Here is a 19,006-nt window from a genome sequence, read left to right as displayed (position 1 = left end):
AGAACAAGTTTGTCACATGATGCAGAACATATTTGTCACATGATGCAGAACAAGTTTGTCACATGATGCAGAACAAGTTTGTCACACTATGTCTAGTACAACTCTGTTAAAGCAGAGAGCTGGTATTTCTATTATACATGTTTATATTACCCTTTTCAGATCATCGTTTTGAATTCTACAAGAGTTCTGTCCCGTTCTTTTAGTTTTTGGCCAGTCAGTGCATCTCATCTGGCCTGTTGTTCGTCCAACTCTTATGCAGAACATGTTGGTCACATGATGCAGAACATGTTTGTCCCAGCTGAATTTTTGTATTGCAACAAGAAAAACATACCAACGCTTATATTTAGAGTAATTGTTGCAATGAGTTTGGATCAGTCATGTGATTAAATTTATACTAGATCCAGACCAGTGTTTCCCAAACTGTGTTCCTCGGAGTTCCGCCAGGCCTGACTTAGTTTTACACTAACAATGGGCCTCATTCACCAATCGTAAACAACCATTATTTAACCATGTTGTTCTCTATCTCTTCTATGCAAATTAAGTAATACACACATCTGTCACGTGGCAGTTTTTTTTTTCATTGTTTTATCAACAGTATCACGTGGCTAAATGTTGTTTGTTTACGATTGGTGAATGAGGTCCATTGGAGTAAATAATATGTTGGTCTACACGTGAATTAACTCCGCAGTAAATACAAAAACAGAAAAACATTATTTTATGAACTCTTCACGGAAACGGGAAAAAAAAAATCTATAATAACACTATGAACTTTGAACTGTTCTATATTTAACTCAAACCTGAAGTTTTCTAATGCTTATAGTTGTATTTTATTATAAGTTTTAATAATATTAAAGACAATAGTTTGATTATTTAAACAGACAGAAAATAATCCAACTTAAAAAAATAAAGTTTTCCGCTCAATTATCAGAGTGTGCAAAGTGTTCTGTTAAAGAAAATGTTTAGGAATCACTGAACTAGACCAACAAAAATAAATCTGTCAGATTCAAAATATTTTTATCAAATGTTTTTGTTTAGAGCATTGTTTTTAGCTTTCTCATTGCGAAATGATCCTATCATTTGTCTGGACCAGTTTGGGGAGGGGGGGGGGGGTGGGGGGGGTGAAAATGAGCTATAGGGGTAAATGTTTCATTGATCGCTTTTGAAATAAAAAAAAAGTGTTCACTCAGGACTCAAACCTTCTCAAAATGATTGATTCAATTAATGCCACCACATTTATCAAGTACGATTTATTTCCCTTGTTCGATATAAAAAAAATTAACTACCAATAGTTAATTAAGTAACTATCTTTTTTTTTTAATTGAATCTTGTTTTGTCAGGTGCAAGATATAATTGTGCAAAATTTTATTTTGATCCGACATTTGGTGTGGTAGAAATAACGTGTACAAACTTTTTACCAGTCAGACAGAGTGAGTTCTAATAAGCTTTTTAATTAAAGTCCATCTTAATCTCCTTAACCAAGGCAAATGTCCTATCAGTGTCCTGTGTTTAAATCATCTACTATGTGTATAATCATTTGGTGTTTATTTATTTCAAAATTTGTAAGTACTTTATCTTTATAAAACTGTTTATTGTTATTTAACTTTTCTTTATTTACATAAATAGATTTGATGTTTTTATTTAATGACTTAGCCTCATTGGAGTAGGTATGCATTTGCCAGCTCTAGAAAGATGGTAAAAAATAGACAAGTTTTATCCTCTATTTACATTGGAATAAGATTCTTGACAAAGTAAAAAAAAAAGTACAATTCTGATGTATGCATATATTATATTTGATCTCTATGTATGTTCTTAAGTGAGCTAAACACAACCATTACCCCAGCAGGGATTCTGTATCCACTCAGTACGACTTCTGTGTTTAGTATCCTGGTCGGCCCCAACGTTGTAGGAAAGATAAGCCTGTCAGGGGAGAGAATTAGAGATGTAGAGTTGAGAATATGTTGGATTTAACCCTTTATTCAAGTATTTTATGAATAAAAACAAGAAAAACATTTTTAAAAATACTTAAAAAAACAAAGCTTATACGAAGTGTAATAGTATCAATTAGTTTGGATCAGTCATGCGATTATATTTGTAATAGATCTAGAACAATAAATTCGTGAGATTAGAAATATTTTTACCTTTTTTTTTTTTTTGGTTTAACGCTATTTGATACTTTTAACTTTCTGAATGCAGTGTGATCCTATCAATTACCTGGACCAGTTTTGAAATTACCGAGACGGGAGGGAATAAAACAAAGCGGATATTTTTACCGTATTCGCTTTTTAAAAGCATCTATTTAAAAAACAAGAAATGGGGGTGGGGGGGGGGAGAACGATATGAGTTTGAAATCCTGGCTTAAGCCTCCTCAGACATATTGACTACTTTACTAGTGATGGGCCTATGATAATAAAGATTGTAATGTTATCTATTGTTTGTTACAAGCTTACTTCAACGTGGCGACCTTCTATGGGACTAATTCAGCTTTATACCCCAACTTCAGTCAAGTAAAATTTCTTTCCATTTATTCGAGATACCAAGCAAAAAAAAAAATTACCAATAGTTAATTACTAATTGGCTATTTTTTCAAATTGATTCTTGTGTTGTCAGGTAAAAGAATTAATTGTGCACAATTTCAGCTTGATCTGAGATTGGGTGTCAGAGAAATAACGTTTACAAACTGTTTACCAGACAGACACAGACAGAGTTAAAATAAGCTTAGTAATAATAATCTTGTGTTGAATTAAATTTTAATTCTTCAACACAAAACGAAACTCCTCGTTTGTGGTTGAAATAAGCACAATCTTATTCTCTATCACCATAATGATGGACGTTGACTTCTATAATCGTTTCATTTAAAGGTAAGCTTAATGTATTACAATGTGGTCAGAAATAGCATTATTCTAACAGAAGTTTCATAGTGTAGAATGTTTGGTCTAGTGACGTGTATTAGGTAGGATGTCTAGTGACTTATTTTAGTGTAGGATCTTTGGTCTAGTGACTTATCTTAGTGTAGGGTGTTTGATCAATTGACTTATTTCAGAGTTATATGTTTAGTCTAGTGACTTATCTTAGAGTAGGATGTTTGGTCTAATGAACTATCTTAGTGTAGGATGTTTGGTCTAGTGATTAATCTTAGTGTAATATGTTTGGTCTAGTGAATTATCTTAGAGTAGGGTGTTTGGTCTAGTGACTTATCTAAGCGCAAAATGTTTGGTCTAGTGACTTGTCTAAGCGTAAGATGTTTGGTCTAGTGACTTGTCTAAGCGTAATATGTTTGGTCTAGTGACTTATCTAAGCGTGAGATGTTTGATCTAGTGACTTATCTTACTAAAAGGGCTACAGTAAAAACGCTAAAGGAGAAAGATTGTTTAAATTTTTGATTTTACCAAAAATGTATTAATTTTGCTAGGCATTTAAAGCCAGCACAGAAACAATCAACCAGATAGCTTCTGCCTATTATATTTTCTGAGAACGTATGATATTAATACAACTAGAACATTAGTTCTATATGAGTATTGTCCTATGTCTAAATTTAGACGTACCTGAATGATTCCTTTATACAGGCCTTCAGGTAAGGCATCTTGGACAAAGCCTCAGCCGTCACCAATGTGTCGTGTCCCAATACCCGAATTATTTCCTGTCTCAGTGTATCTTGTTTTGTTGGGTTGTGTGCTAGATTGTAAAACAGGCACTGAATAGATTTGGCAACCTGTAGTGGAGAGAAATTGGAGAAATCAGTTTCATTCATTGATTGACACCCCTCTCCTCAAACATAACGCAACATGTATGCTGATGAATATCCTTCTGTGTGTTTAAAAATATTCAACGAATTAATAATAATCAAGAGTTTGGGAAAACCAGAAGCTCACTACAGTGACCAAAATAGAAGTCTTCAAGACATGCGTTATGAGTACGCTACTGTATAGCAGTGAATCATGGACCACCTACGCAAAGCGAGAAAACTGAACTCATTCCATTTGCGATGTCTCCGAAGGGTCTTGAAAATCACTTGGAAAGAAAGAGTGTGCATTACTGAGATCCTTGCGCAAACAGGTATTCCCAGTATTTTTACAGTCCTCAGACAACGCCGCCTGCGCTGGCTTGGACATGTTCACCGGATGGAGGACAAGCGCATCCCGAAATTTATCCTTTATAAACAAATATATATATATATATATATATATATATATATATATATATATATATATATAAAAACACATGTGGGCATGTATGTATAAATATATATATGGTAGTTCCTTTTTTTTTTACAGTTTTCCTATATGGTTAAGTAAATTAGAATTTTTTTTTTAATTTCAATTAAAAAATATATATACGTGAATATTGAAGATGTCCTTATTGTAATCAAATCGTTCGGTTACATCAGTGATGCCCAAAATACGGCCCGCAGGCCAGATCCGGCCCGTGACGAGGTTCCATTCGGCCCGCCGAAACGTCAGTATAAATTGTAGACATCTTCCCACCCCTTTAAAAAAATATAAATTTTGAAAAATGTATCTTTACCTACTTTAGAGCCCTCACTTTTCCTCTGATTAATTGGTACCAAGAGTTTTAACATTAGTGCCTTTATGAAAAGGAAATTAAGAATCTACCAGAACCATTGAACGGATCTTTATTGTGGAACATGGTAATAAGCCAACCAACCTTTTTTTTTATAAAGAAAGTCTGGCTGTTTCAATAAACATCATACAGCAACAGCAACAAAAAAACAATTATGACGTGGAGGATCCATGGGAATATTGACCAAAAAGAGACAAGAAAATGAATTAATGGCGAGGCTAACAACTAAGTTGCTCACAATTGAAGTAGAGAACTAAAGCCATTCCCAGACACGTAGAAAACAAATAGATTAAAGATAAACTTCAAATATACCAAATTATTAATGTAATTACTAGATCCACGGGTTTTTAATGAAATAGTTTTAGGTCAATTTCAATTTGTTGTTTTTTAACCTTTTTTGGTCAAGTGGCCCGCGACATGAGTGTCGGAAATTCAAATGGCCCCCGGGTTGAATTAGGTTGGGCATCACTGGGTTACACTATACAGACCTATGAAGAAAAAGAAAAAGATCACTCACAGAATCTGACCCTCCTGTGTAAAATGTTTCCAATATGCCTCGAATGTCATCTTTATCCAAATTTTTTTCCGAAGCAAGGGAGAGCAGAAGGTTGAGTTCATCGCTGTCGACTTCTGGATTGTCTTTCTTTCGTTGCTCGACTGTTTCTTTCGCTTTGTCCAAATGTTTCTGTATGTAGCTGTAAATGTGGAACATAATACTTCAGTCACAGGTTTGATAAACCAGGTCGTGACGTAGGGAGAACAAAGCTGCTTTGAAACTTTCAAAAGACTGGTCAGTTAATCACAATTTGAGAGAAATAGTGTATAAATGTATGTGTTTGTCTATATGTGCGTGTCTCAGTGTAAATGTGTGTTTAAATGCACCTGGGAGACACAGGCACATGACAGAGCATCATGGCGTCGCGCTGGGAAAACTGGCACACAGGTTGCTGAGGAAAAAAGAACAACGCTGGCAGAAGAAAAACGCCAGAGAAGAAAAGAAAAGCAAAATACACTAGCTTCAGCTGGAATAACCTGCCCAGTGTGCGGCCGAACATTCCGAACTCACATAGGTCTCACCAGCCACATGAGGAGGCATACAACCCCAGTGCAAAGCCCTCAGCCCCCCCTGGATGACAAAGTGGTCATCATAGAACCACGATAGACGAACTATATATATATATATATATTTCCATAGATAATCATGTGACAAGAACCGATGTACCTTTTAATAGTATTAAAAGCTTTCTCAAACTCCAGATACGTTTTGTTTCTGTACAGCGAGTGAGCGATGGACTCCCCATTGAATGTTTTCTGAAGGGCGTTGAATAGTTCTCTCGTCTGCTGCAATAGTTCAACCTCTTCCTTGTTCTTTGAGCCAAGATTCAAAAGTCCAAGTCTGGTGTTGAAAACAACGACTCCTGTATCTAGGACATCGGGGGGAGAAAATGATATAAAATAAAGAATCATTTCATAATTTCTAATCATATGCTTTCTAGACTTCGTTCATTGGTTGTCATTGCTAAGTCCTAAACTACGTCAACATTTTATAAGATAAGTGTAAGAGTTGAGGTAGTAGCTGAGACGAAATCTTTGTGTCGAAGGTGGGCTACTTTGTGTTTTTATCTGCAAGTTTTCATTGGATCTGTAAACAACCTCACCATCTTGCTTGCCCTTGAGTCACAACAGTATAAAACTCTCAAGTAACTTGCCCTTGAGTCACAACAGTATAAAACTCTCAAGTAACTTGCCTTTGAGTCACAACAGTATAAAACTCTCAAGTAACTTGCCCTTGAGTCACAACAGTATAAAACTCTCAAGTAACTTGCCCTTGAGTCACAACAGTATAAAACTCTCAAGTAACTTGCCCTTGAGTCACAACAATATAAAACTCCCTAGTAACTTGCTCTTGAGTCACAAAAGTATAAAAGTATTTAAAACATTAAATCATTCAATCATGTGACGTGCAGGTTCCAGACGTTTTTTCCGAAATGAACATTATTACGACGATAGCCCGTAGCACCATCACCACAATCCCAGGTAGTATCCCTAGACTCCTAGGATTGAGTCTTTACGAAAATTCTAAACATTTACCATGAAAATTGTAAAAAAATTATATTTATTAACAAATAAAAATGTTACTATTAAAGGAATGAATTAATTTTCATTCTCTGCCACTGCCAGGGTTGAGCTTCGTTAAAGCGAAACAAATTCATTGTAGTCCCTATAACAGTTAATAGAAGAAGAAAAATTTTCTGATGATGTGCTGCCCTTTGACAGGTAATAATGATCCTCTTAGGAATGTTTAGGGCTTCAAATCTGTCGGCGGGGTCAGTTGTCATTATTATTTTTATTATGTAAGAAAAGAACGAGTATTCATTCTCTGGCGCAGCCAGGGTCGAGTTTTGTTAAAGGGAAACAAAATTCACTGTAGTCCCTTTAACAGTTTCCACCGAGGAATCTTCTGGTGATGTGGCAGGTCTGCAGTAGTACAGCCCTCTGACAGGCAACGAGAATGTTCCTAGGAATGCCAAGGGCCTTGAAGGTATCTGTGAGGTCGGTTGTTATTATCCCCTTGGTTGATACAACAATGGGGTATAGTGTTGTTTTAGATAACTTCCATAAACGCTTAATTTCCAAGCCTAGGATCCCATATTTTCTTCGTTTTTCTATCTCAGTTTTTCGTAAATTATGAGACAGTGGTACGGCGATGTCAATAATGGTAGCGGCTTTTTCTTTTGAGAAGCAGATCTGGGCGATTAAAATCTACCGTTTTGTCGGTCAAGATAGGCCTGTCCCATAACAGGGAATGATCAGTAGACTCAGGAACCTCTTGTGGTGAGTATTTTTAATAAGGAGTATCCTTACCGATTAAATTATGTGTCAAAGTCAAGTGCTGGTGTATTAGCTTTGCAACTTGGTTATGGCGGCCTAGGTAGGCGGATTCCGATAGGACTGAACATTTATTATTATTATTACTATTATTATGTTAGAAACGAACGAGTGTTCATTCTCTGGCGCTGCCAGGGTCGAGTTTCGTTAAAGGGAAACAAAATTGATCGTAGTCTCTTAATTATTATTATTATTATTATTATTACTATAACGACCGTATTATCAAAATTTGATATAAAGCGAAAAAAAAAAATTGATGTCCTTACTTTCGGCAGCGAATCTAAACAGCAAGTCGATTTGATCTTCTGCTTTCCACTCCTGACTAATGAGTAACTGGACAAAGTCGTCTGCCACATTGTTGTGTGACTCTAAATAATAGGTCGCAGAGTTCGGTCTCATCAGTCGTCTGTTCACAGGACTACGTAACCTCTGCCATTGTTCGCCGTTACTGACAGAGAGACACAATGAAAGCACAGTTTATGTTCAGTTATATTTATATCAATGATAATTAAATAGGTAATTTATTTGACTCAATTGAATCTAGTGTCTATAATACAAATGACATCCAATTAGAATAGTGTGGAAACCCAATAGTTTGAACTCGCCTAGGCATGGGCGTAGCCAGGATTTTTTTTCGGGGAGGGTTTTGGGGGGGGGGATTCCCCCCCCCCCCCCCCCGCGGAAAAAAAATTATATATATATATATATATATGTGTGTGATTGTGTGTGTGTACATAATTAATCTTTATTACATCTGACCCTTTCGGAAGACGTTTATTGTTCATTGTAGACTCCCCGCCCTTGCTAGCAAGAGGGTCTGGGGGAGTTCGCAGCGCTCCCCCAGCGCGGGGCGAAGACCCGCCGCCGGGCACTATTTCTGGTATGAAAGCCAACAAAATGCATATTCTGAGGTATCTAAAGTGCATTATCTTGCTATTAAAAAGTTTTATTTTAAAAACCTAATGTGCTATTCTTACTGACTTAGACCCTCACGCGCCGTTCGGCGCATTTTCCGGCAAGCTGTTTCCGCAACTCTTATTTTGCGTAATTCATTTTGTGTGAGAACATGTCCCGCAAAACCTCATGCGAAGCTCTGTCACAACCTTACTAAGGATTCGATTCCCAGTTCGGCATATGATTTCTTTGATTTAGACCCGATCTCTATGACTGACTCCTAAAATCTGTCTTAACCATCTTTGTTGAGACACATTTAATGTTTTTCAATTTCGGCAGAAGACTATTCACACTTTATTAATGGAGCCCAAGCCACTGGTAGCAATTTGTAACCTTTCTTGACTACGCTCTTGGAATTACATGCCTGTATTTCGCTTTAGATTTTATATCGAAAAGGAAAGTTTTTTCATCAAATCATCTGTTGAGGGGTTTTAAACTAAGAAATCTCTGGAGTTTTTTTTTGTTTTGTTTTTAATTCAAAACCCCATTTAGCTACGATCATAGAATTTGGTGACTGTAGTTTGCTTTAAAATAATATTGAAGAGAGAGGTTTTCAACTCTAAACGCTCTGTAGGGGAATTTTAAACTCAAAACCATCTGGAGGGGTTTTAAACTTTAAAGAAAAAGCCATCTGGAGGAGGGGGATTTACACTCAAAACCCCTTTGGCTACGCTCATAGATTTTATAGTGTGTAATTTGCTTTTTTTTATATTGAAGAGGTACTTTTTAGCTTCAAACCCCAACTGGAGGGGGGGGGGGTTGAAACTCAAAACCCCTTTGGCTACGCTCATAGAATTTTGAGTGTGTAATTTGCTTTTTTTATTTTGAAGATGTGTTTTATCGTAAATTTTGGAGGGGGTTTTAAAATCAAAATCTTCCTGAACTGTGCTGTTGGAATTTGGGGATTGTTGTTTCCTTTTTTTTTTTGTTTTGTTTTATAGAAGAGGGGGATTTAACTGCAAAAACCTCTGGTAGGGGGTTTAAAATTCAAAACCCCCTGTAGGGGGGTTTAAACTCAAAGCCCCCTGGTAGAGGAATTTGTATCTCAAAACCCCCTGATAGGGGTTTTTTAAATCTCAAAACCCCCTGGTAGGGGGATTTAAACTCAAAACCCCCTGGTAGAGGGTTTTTAACTCAAAACTGCTTCGGCTGTGCTGTGGTAAGTGATGATTTAGTATTAAAATCTCACCTAAAATAAACAAAATGAAAGCAAAAATCAGTCACTTAATTCCGTCCCCCCCCCCCCTACTGGGGGGGGGATTTCATTTCGGGGGGGGGTTTGAACCCCAAGAACCCCCCCCCCCTGGCTACGCCCATGCGCCTAGGTCGAAATTTATTTCTGCCTAAATCAAATGTACTTATCAGTTTTCATTAATGTACTACAGTTATATAGCATGTGCATCATAGAATGGCCATAATATTCAGCTATTTCTCTTGTTAAAGTGTAATTCGGACTCTAATTTTTAAAGTAATCTTTTATTCTTGGCGCTTCAAATTAAGCAAATTGTTACTGTGTTTTTGTAGCCAACTGTCAGCGACGGTGCATAGTTGCTAGTAAATCGACCAATAGCCTTGTTTCCCAAGAAATGACATAAGAGCTGGTGGACTTAATGTGCACTTTTGCATCCAGAATTAAACATTTCAGCTTTCAGAGAGATGCAAAATGGAAATAGAAATCCAACACGTAACCACAATATCTTTCAGATTCAACGGAAGCCTAAAGATACATTTATTTTGATAAGTAGCCATTTAGAATGTGCTGGTCGGTAGGATTAATTCTATTTTACGGTCAACAATGGGAAAGTCATGTGACTGTGCCATAATACATCGATAAGGAATAAAGAAAAACACAAACAAAAATCTTAACACATGAGGACACTAAGTCTTATGAACACTTAGTCTTGCGGACACTAAGTCTTGCGGACACTAAGTCTTATGGATACTAAGTCTTATGGACAATAAGTCTCAGAGACAATTAGTGTCATAGACAATAAGTCTTATGGACACTAAGTCTTATGGGTATTTAGTCTTATGGACACTAAATCTTATGGACAATAAGTCTCATAGACAATAAGTCTTATGGACACTAAGTCTTATGTGTATTTTTAGTCTTATGGACACTTAGTTACATAGATGTAATAAAACGGGACCTCAAATCAGTGAACATCAATACTGACCATTAGGAAGACATAGCTCTAGACCGCATCAGATGGAGAGAGACAGTGACCAAGAAAGTTATGGATAGCGAAAGAACATGGGCCTCAGCCCTGGAAGAAAAACGGACAATGCGAAAAATAGCCAGCTCCTCTACCACCGAAGCAAAAGCCACATTTACCTGCGATATTTGTGGACAGGAGTGTCTCTCCAAAATAGGGCTCCACAGCCACAAGAGGAAGTGTTCGAGATGAACCATAGTCGTTCTAAGACTGAAGGAGGCCAATGGACACTTAGTCTTAGGACACTAAATCTTATGGACACTAAATCTCATCGACTCTTAGTCTTATGGAAACTAAGTCTCTGGCATACTAGGTCTTGTGGACACTACGTCTTGTGGTCATTATGAAAAGTTGTGAAAACTTAAAAGTATGTTGAGGACATTAAACACATAATGTGAACACTAAAAACAGTGACAGATAATTTAAAAAAAAATAGCTAATATAAAAACACTGTGAATAAAAAAGATTATGGAAAGTATTGTGTACATTTTTTAAAAAGTGAGCTAAAATTAACTTACCTTGATGATAGAGAAGGTTTCAGCCCGTTTCTGGCTTCGTAAGTTTTCAGAATAGACATGCTCGGGTTGGTTGGGTATTGACCTTCATTCTGGAACACCCGCTCGATGTCTTTCGGATCACTGATTAGAACTGAAAGCTCCGAGAGCCGCAATTTAACTACAGGGCCGTACTTGTCAATGAGTGAGTCGAACAGGAGCTGATTGTTTTCTGATGTAAATTTAGCTGTGGAAAATAAATAAATAAATAAACAGTGCTGTTGTTTACATGTGAAGGTACCTGTGCTACGTACATGTATCTCTCTTAAGACAGATAGTGTACACAAGATATTTCCGCTGAACGGGTAAACCTACTTTCACTCTCTACTTTTATTTTCAAGGCAAAATAAAAAGAAATGAGAAAAGAACATTCTCCAAGTTTGACAGATCCAAATTCAATCCAGTAGAATATGACCCAAACTAAGGCCCGCAGACCGCTGGTCAAATACATCTAGTATATTTTTAAGACAATCGCAGAAGACGGAAAGAAAATTTAAATAGACCGCCTGCGGACAACGGCTAGGTCTGCTTGAGTTTCGGCAAAATATGCAAGTCGCAACTGGGTTTGCGTAGTCATGTGAAACACTGTACTCATTCTTAATCTTCGGAATCGTAAACATAGCAAATAAATAAAAATTGCATTTTGAGAGACTACTCACGAAAGAAAAGAAACCTTCATTGCTTCATCTCGTTGTATGTGACACAAATGTACATACGAAGCATAAATTCAGTTTAGTTTGTTCATGTCACACCTATTTTATAATACAAATTACCACATATAAACGTTCGGAATTTTTTTTTTATTCAAAACGGACCAAATAGAGAGAGAGACATCAAGTCTGCTAAATTTAAAATATTGCCAGAGACAGACAAGACAGGTCATTAGCAAGGTTATTAAATCTTAAATTCATGCCAAAACTTATCACCGAGGTGTGTCAAAATTTGATATTTGGCTCTGCTTACAATTCAGTGTGCTCTCTGCTTATAAAGAAACTTGTTTCAACTCTGAGTAAGGAGTGCGGTTTTATAGACATAACCTTGACTTTATAGGATCGAGTCACTAAGTAGTACCGGATTTAGAACTTAAAAGGCCCTAAGCTGTTTGGGATATGGGGCCATTGTAATAAACATAAGGAGATTCCTCCGTTGCTTTTTCTTCAAAGCGATTGAAAATAAGTGGAAATGGGGGTGGGGTGCTAAGCTATATCTTGCATTGCCTATAGGTAAATACAGCACTTCCCTTAAGTCCAACGAATATTTCAAAAATAAATAATAAAATTAAATTAAAAAGTCACCATAAGTGCCTACAGTGACGTGACCTCAAGATGCAGGCCTTGGATCATCCCAGGATAAGGAATAAGAATAAGCCTGGCTTTAACAGGTCGTTGTGCTGGTCACTAAACACTCTCTTAATTGCTTGTAACAGAAACTGTTTATATGTCTTAAAGTTCTGAGTTATTATGCATATTCTGATTTCTCCTGGTACTCAGAGATGAGATTACTACTGACCGCGGGTCATATCCAGCCGGTGCAGAGCCTCTTTCCGGACCTCCCTACTCATGTCCACATCTAATATATATTATTGTAAGTCAGGAGTATGTGTGTATGTATGTATGTTTGTATGTATGTATGTATGTATGTATGTTTGTTTGTATGTATGTATGTATGTATGTATGTTTGTTTGTATGTATGTATGTATGTATGTATGTATGTATGTATGTATGTATGTATGTATGTATGAAAGTAAGCATGTATGCATGCTGTTATGTATGTTGTTATGTATGTTTGGTATGTATGTATGTATGTGTGTGTATGTATGTATGTATGTATGTATGTATGTATGTATGTATGTATGTTGTTATTTATGTTCGTATGTATGTATGAATGTCCCGAATAAAAATCAAAACCGTTTATCCAATCTTAATAAAAATTGGCATAAATGTTCTTTAGTTAGATCATGGCGGAGAACGTGGAGTATGTTTAATGTTTCTTCTTCAACCGGAGGGCCCTAACAATAAACAAAAAGTACCTACTTGTAAATCTATTAAAGAACGAAACTTTGTTAACAAATCGGGTAAACCCGTTTACACAGTATTTTCTATTTGATATGAATATGTCTGCTGAACGGGAAAACCAATTTTCCCACTATACTTTTATTTTGTGGCAAAATTTAAAAATGTGAAGGAAAATTCTCCATGTTTTATATAATTCTAGTTTCAATCCAGTAGATCAGTAATCCTTAAACTAAGGCCCTCAGGCCGCGGGTCATAATCATCCAGTTTCACGATGATGCTCAGAGACTCAGGTTCTTTTAGCAGTGATGCTGTCGTAACATACGCGTTGGTACACAAAATATGGTGGGGGGCTTAACAAATTTTTAAAATTCTTTTTTCTCCCATCAAAATTGTAGACTGACGTCACACATTTTAAAATGTCATTAAAACAAACTCAAAAATCCATTGTTCTTCTAGGGATAAAAAGAAAATAGGAAGGTTACCTAACTAATGCACTTTAACACCTTATGTCATTACCTTTCTGAAAGTCGCAAACATCCTGTTCAGGTGTTGAAAGATTTAATATAACAGGTGAGAAATATGTGTTTTAAAAAAACAACACAAGAACATTTTTTTTAACAAAGCTTTATATCAATTCACTCTGTCTGGCAAAAAGTTTGAAAACCTTATTTCTCCCACACCAAATCTCAAATTAAGCAGAAATTTAGCACAATTATTTTTTTGTACCTAACTACACAAGAATCACAAAAATCAACATGAAAAACATTAAAAATACTTTTTTTTTAAAGACAATACTACCATTATACTACTTAAAATATTATTAAATATTTTGTTCAAGCCGGGTATCGAACATGTGATTTTGACACCGTCAGATGCATGTACGTATTTTGATGTTTATTCACCAATTCAGGAAGCGAGAATTCAGACTTTGGTGATTATTAGCAGCCCCCGAAAGGGGAAAAGACGCTATTAGTTTTATGTAGAATGTCTGTCTGTCCGTCCGTCCGTTCTTTCGTCCGTCAATAGTTTAATAAATTAATATTTAGGAAAATGTTGCGCGTCGTCTTCTAAGTCTAGATCTAAAACCTATCATTGGAATATTATAAAGTCTAGTAGATGTAGACATTCGATTAACCAGGACTCGTTCTCTGTGGAGAGAGGGAGGGAGGGAGAAGGGGTAAAAAGGTTCCTTATTTAAATCATAACAATCATTAATTATCAAGAGAAAATAACTCGCTCTGTGAGTTGTATACACGAGATATTGTCGTTTTTAAAGTATTTTTAATGTTTTTTTCTTCTTTTGGTTCATCAGGGTAAATAAAGCAATATGTGTTACCGCATTTGTCATTAGTGATTGATTTCAGCTCTCATAGAGACGCTCTGGTAGCGGATAGGATAACAACCGAGCAGAATCTGGACCCAGTGAGTTTCTCCGTTACTATGGTAGAAAATACCGGTTCAGCTTCGTATGCTGATTAAAGAAAAACCTGCTATCGCAGTCATGGAGTTGGGCTGTCTTCTGATTACTTAAATCTGGAGTGACAGCCACATCCCCAACCTCACACACACATGTGTATATACACACACACTGATTTTAGCGGTCATATAAAGAAGGAAATTGCCCAGAATATTACCATCTGAACAAAATAAATTCCACACAACTCTCCCTTTGTAGACACTGCGCCCACCGTTATGAAACCATAAACCATATCTTCTTTGAATGGCTCTTCCTAATCTACCTTAGGCAGACCCTACTTCCACTACAGCCCAACATAACCAGCATCTTGTACGGCAGTGCTGAACAACTGAAGAAAACAGCACACTATTTTTCCTTGGCACAGTCTGCAAAAGAGCTCACAGCTCAGCAGCAAAAAGCTGGCTACGAGAAGAAGAAGAACCCTGAATATGCTGCAATTTGACCACTTATGTCCAGGGGGAAAACGACCAAAGAATGACAACTTAACACTTGGTGTGAAAAAAAAAGGTATCGACAAGACGGGGGAAGAGTTTCTGCCTTAACTTTGCTCAGGAAAATCTTTCTCAGTGGATACTTGTCTAGCCAAAGTTTCAACAATTTACGGACTTTATCTCATGTGTTTTATTGTAACATATCGACAAGTTTTATAATTATTATTTTTAAATGTGTGATGGAGGCGCGGAGGCTGATCGGTAAAGCGCTTGGCTTTCGAACCGGGGGTCCTGGGTTCGAATCCTGTGTAAACATTGGGATTTTCAATTTCGGAATCATTGGGCACCTCTGATTCCACCCAGCTCTAATGGGTACCTGACATAAGTTGGGGAAAAGTAAAGGCGGTTGGTCGTTGTGCTTGTCACATGACACCCTCGTTAACCGTAGGCCATAAAAACAAAAACAGATTACCTTTACATCATCTACCCTATAGGCCACAAGGTCTGAAAGGGATAATTTTTTTTAATGTGTGCTAATTGGTGTATGTACTGCGTTATCTAGGTATAGACTAGTTCTAAGATTGCCTTCCGAAAACAGACACAACATTATCTCAGCCAGGCTATATATAGTATCCACGTGTTTGACCTCGAAGGACTAATGTTGACACGTCCTACAGTTAGAAGATTGACAACATCAATTGGCAAGATTAAACTCATCCCGAAGAAATCTTTTAAGCCAATAGCAGATATAGACCACCGCCCAAGGGTTAGGATTTTTTCCACATCAATCATATTGAAATTTAAAAAAAAATATTCAAGTGCTAATCACTGCACTGCATCGTCTGTTGGAGTTTTTTTTTTATTGACCAAACGTGAACTTTAACGTCTTTTAACATTCAACCAAACAACCCCCATCCCCCCTTTTACGTTGCAATTTTTTATATTTAAAACAAGTACTTTACGCTTTATTTTTTTTTTATATATGCTTTTGTTCATTTATTAAGTGATTGCTGTTCATAGCAATATAAACATGCAAAATAAAAAAAAATCCTTTCAAAGGAAAGGCTCATCTAAGGGAAAAACACCGCTCTTACTACTATATTTCTCAATAAGGCAGAAGTTTTTTCCGTTATTCGATATCAAACAAAATAATTAATTACCAATAATTAGTTTAGAATTGATTCGTGTTTTGTTAGAACCGGACAGAACATGGTGGTGGCTAAAAAAGGCCGGAACAATCGATAATAGCGCAGTGGCGTACGATACACTGCCCCATTGGTTCTTATTTTGCCTGGTTCCGGCAAAATTTTGACTTAATAAGTCTAATATTATTGTAATAAATCTGATTAAAAAAAAAACAACTTACTGAATGGTTTGTACATTAGAATAGGTCCGAGAACCGGCCATAGATGGATTCCTTTTGGACCTGGCACCTCTTCAAACGACTTGGCTTGCTCCTGATTGGTGGCCACTCCGCCCACGGCGAACGCCTGGCGTGCTGGCTGCCTTGAAATAGTCTGAATTATACTCCTGAAGTTTTTCATGGTTACTAAAGGTCAAGTTCACTCAGACGGTAAAACATTGCTCGGTTGACACCTGGTAAGAAACAGGTATTTGTTGTGAAATTAACTTAACACTGTGGCGGGAGTAGCAGAAGTACATTAAATAAGAAGGCTTACGTAAGCGACGTAACAAAAAAAGATAAGCCGCAAGCAGGGGCGTAGGCTAATTTATATTTTATTTAAATCGATAAGGTCGGTAAATGGGGAAAGAAAGTCTACAGACACAGGTAGAAAATTTTAAAGAGAGCACTCGCAAAAAAATTGCGACACTTTAAAAAAAGGTTACGTCGTCACAGAAAAACCCGTGACCGCTATTCTAAACACTGTGTGGACACCCCTGGCCTATTTCATCTGCTATATCTACTTTAAGTGTAATCCAAGCGTTCATTTGGGCCATCTAAATTTAAAAAATAGAACAGAATCTAATTAATTAGTCTGTTTGTGTTAAATTTGGTAACATATTGACTACCGTGTGCATCTTTTGGTACCTCAATAACCAACGTGTATAGCATGCTTTAAATATTGTAATTAATAAGCCATCATGGCGAGCAGTGTCGTGATGGTCGCGTCATTGTCCTAAGAGAAGTGTACACAGGAAGCTTATTCATGCTTTTGCTCTTGGAGTTTCGAGTTTCAACACAGAAATGTAACAGTTTGAAAGGAATTTTTTTTTTCTGTTAAAAATATACATTATTTAATTTGTCAGTTTTAAAACAAATACTTAAGAGCTGACTTACTTGTTCCAGGCTCTGAAACAATACACACTGGTAAGTCTATAAGTTTTAAGCTTCACGTTAAATCTACTATTGTGAATGCATTTTTAAAATTGAATATTGATGTGTATGGCTGCTTAATATATTTTTACAAAAATTAAATACCCATTTTAGACCTTAATATCTATAGGGCAGATAATGTAAAGGTCATATGCTTCTATGACCAAGGCTAAAAAGGTTGTCATGTGGCCTGCTCAACGACCAAGTACCCTTTCCCCTACTAAAATTGGGTACCTATTAGGGTTAGATGGACTCAAGAGCGCCAGAAAAATATCCCCATGTTCAAAATCTCAGTCTTTAGCGAGAATCGAACTTGGAACCCCTCGGTTCAGAAGCCAAGTGCATTACGACTTAATCAACACGCCCCTCACCTAATATGTATTTTTTTATGATGCTTCTTGGAGAATCAATATATTTTCTTTCGTCGGGATAAATTGTGTTACTTCTTTAATTAGACGTTGGGTCATCAGATTAAAAAAAACAAACATGACACGCTACTGCAACAGCCTGAGAGCTGAAATGTTTCTACTGTGTTCTAAGACAGTGGGGCTCATCCTTCTTCAGCCTTGGGGGCCTTAGACATTTACGGAAAGCGTGTCTCGAGACACATCATTGCTACATGTCGAGTCCATCGGAACCAAATGTCTGTTTTATTATGCATGTCACGTTCCAGACAGGGCTCTCGGGCCGTAATTAGGGCATCACCGTTATAGAAAATAAAATAAAGATGGTATTATGAATATCTGAATAATTCTGTATAGTGTCTTTGTCCTACAAGCCAACCTTTATTATCCCCCCCATCCCATGAGTGAATCAGAGCATGAATTTTTTAAAGTTCATATTGCCAACTAAGATATCGTTACGCCCTAATGCAGCTGTAAGATAATCTCTCTCTCTCTCTCTCTCTCTCTCTCTATCTATCTATCTATCTATCTATCTATCTATCTATCTATCTATCTATCTTTCTATCTATCTATCTATCTATCTATCTATCTATCTATCTCTCTCTCTCAAGTACACACACATAAAACACATTCAAAGTTTGAATTAGTTTATTGAGGCTGTCGGTACAGCGTCACAACCAGTGGAAAGTGAAGACCAATTAGCTCGTTGCCACGTCACAGGTCAGTCAGTGTCTAGGCCTTCTGTGACGATTGGTCTGGTAAAGATTGAGATTAAAGAAATGCCTCTTTACGTATAAGCTACTGGAATGTGGATTTCAACCCAATATCATCGTATACCAAGTAATACGTCACCATGCATACAGAGAAAATGTTTGATTTTTTAAATATATACAGAAACGGTGTCAGGAACACTTAATTTTTTGGTAGCTAAGGTCACTTTGACCCAATCCCCCCTTTCCTTGATACCACTGTCTGTATTAAAGGAAAAGGGCGTCAATATCTCCAGATGCTAAGAGCAAGAACCATGCAAATAAAGAGAAACACTTTTCAGTGCCTTCTTTTTCTATGTTTGCTTTTCAGTTGGCGTTTTTTTTTTAAAGAGACTCCGCCGTAAACTAAAGGATTTGTGTGTGTGTATATATGTATCCTAAAT

General features: G+C 36.7%; 1 protein-coding gene across 7 annotated transcripts in view; it reads right to left on the bottom strand.

The window, feature by feature from the left end:
- LOC106057733 (probable cytochrome P450 12a5, mitochondrial) overlaps positions 1-19,006 on the bottom strand; it is a 70,761-nt gene that overhangs the window by 11,115 nt on the left and 40,640 nt on the right. For all 7 annotated transcript variants that reach the window (XM_056037711.1, XM_056037707.1, XM_056037705.1 and 4 more), the window contains 7 exons: positions 16,481-16,710; positions 11,156-11,378; positions 7,734-7,915; positions 5,801-6,002; positions 5,096-5,273; positions 3,543-3,709; positions 1,836-1,917 (listed from right to left, as the gene is read on the bottom strand). In XM_056037711.1, the coding sequence (XP_055893686.1) occupies positions 1,836-1,917; positions 3,543-3,709; positions 5,096-5,273; positions 5,801-6,002; positions 7,734-7,915; positions 11,156-11,378; positions 16,481-16,658 (1,212 nt within the window). In that variant the 5' untranslated portion in view covers positions 16,659-16,710. The remainder of the gene's footprint in view (positions 1-1,835; positions 1,918-3,542; positions 3,710-5,095; positions 5,274-5,800; positions 6,003-7,733; positions 7,916-11,155; positions 11,379-16,480; positions 16,711-19,006) is intronic.

This window comes from Biomphalaria glabrata, chromosome 8, assembly GCF_947242115.1.
Source record: "Biomphalaria glabrata chromosome 8, xgBioGlab47.1, whole genome shotgun sequence".
NCBI classification, from domain to species: domain Eukaryota; kingdom Metazoa; phylum Mollusca; class Gastropoda; family Planorbidae; genus Biomphalaria; species Biomphalaria glabrata.
This window is presented reverse-complemented; position numbering and strand designations above follow the sequence as displayed.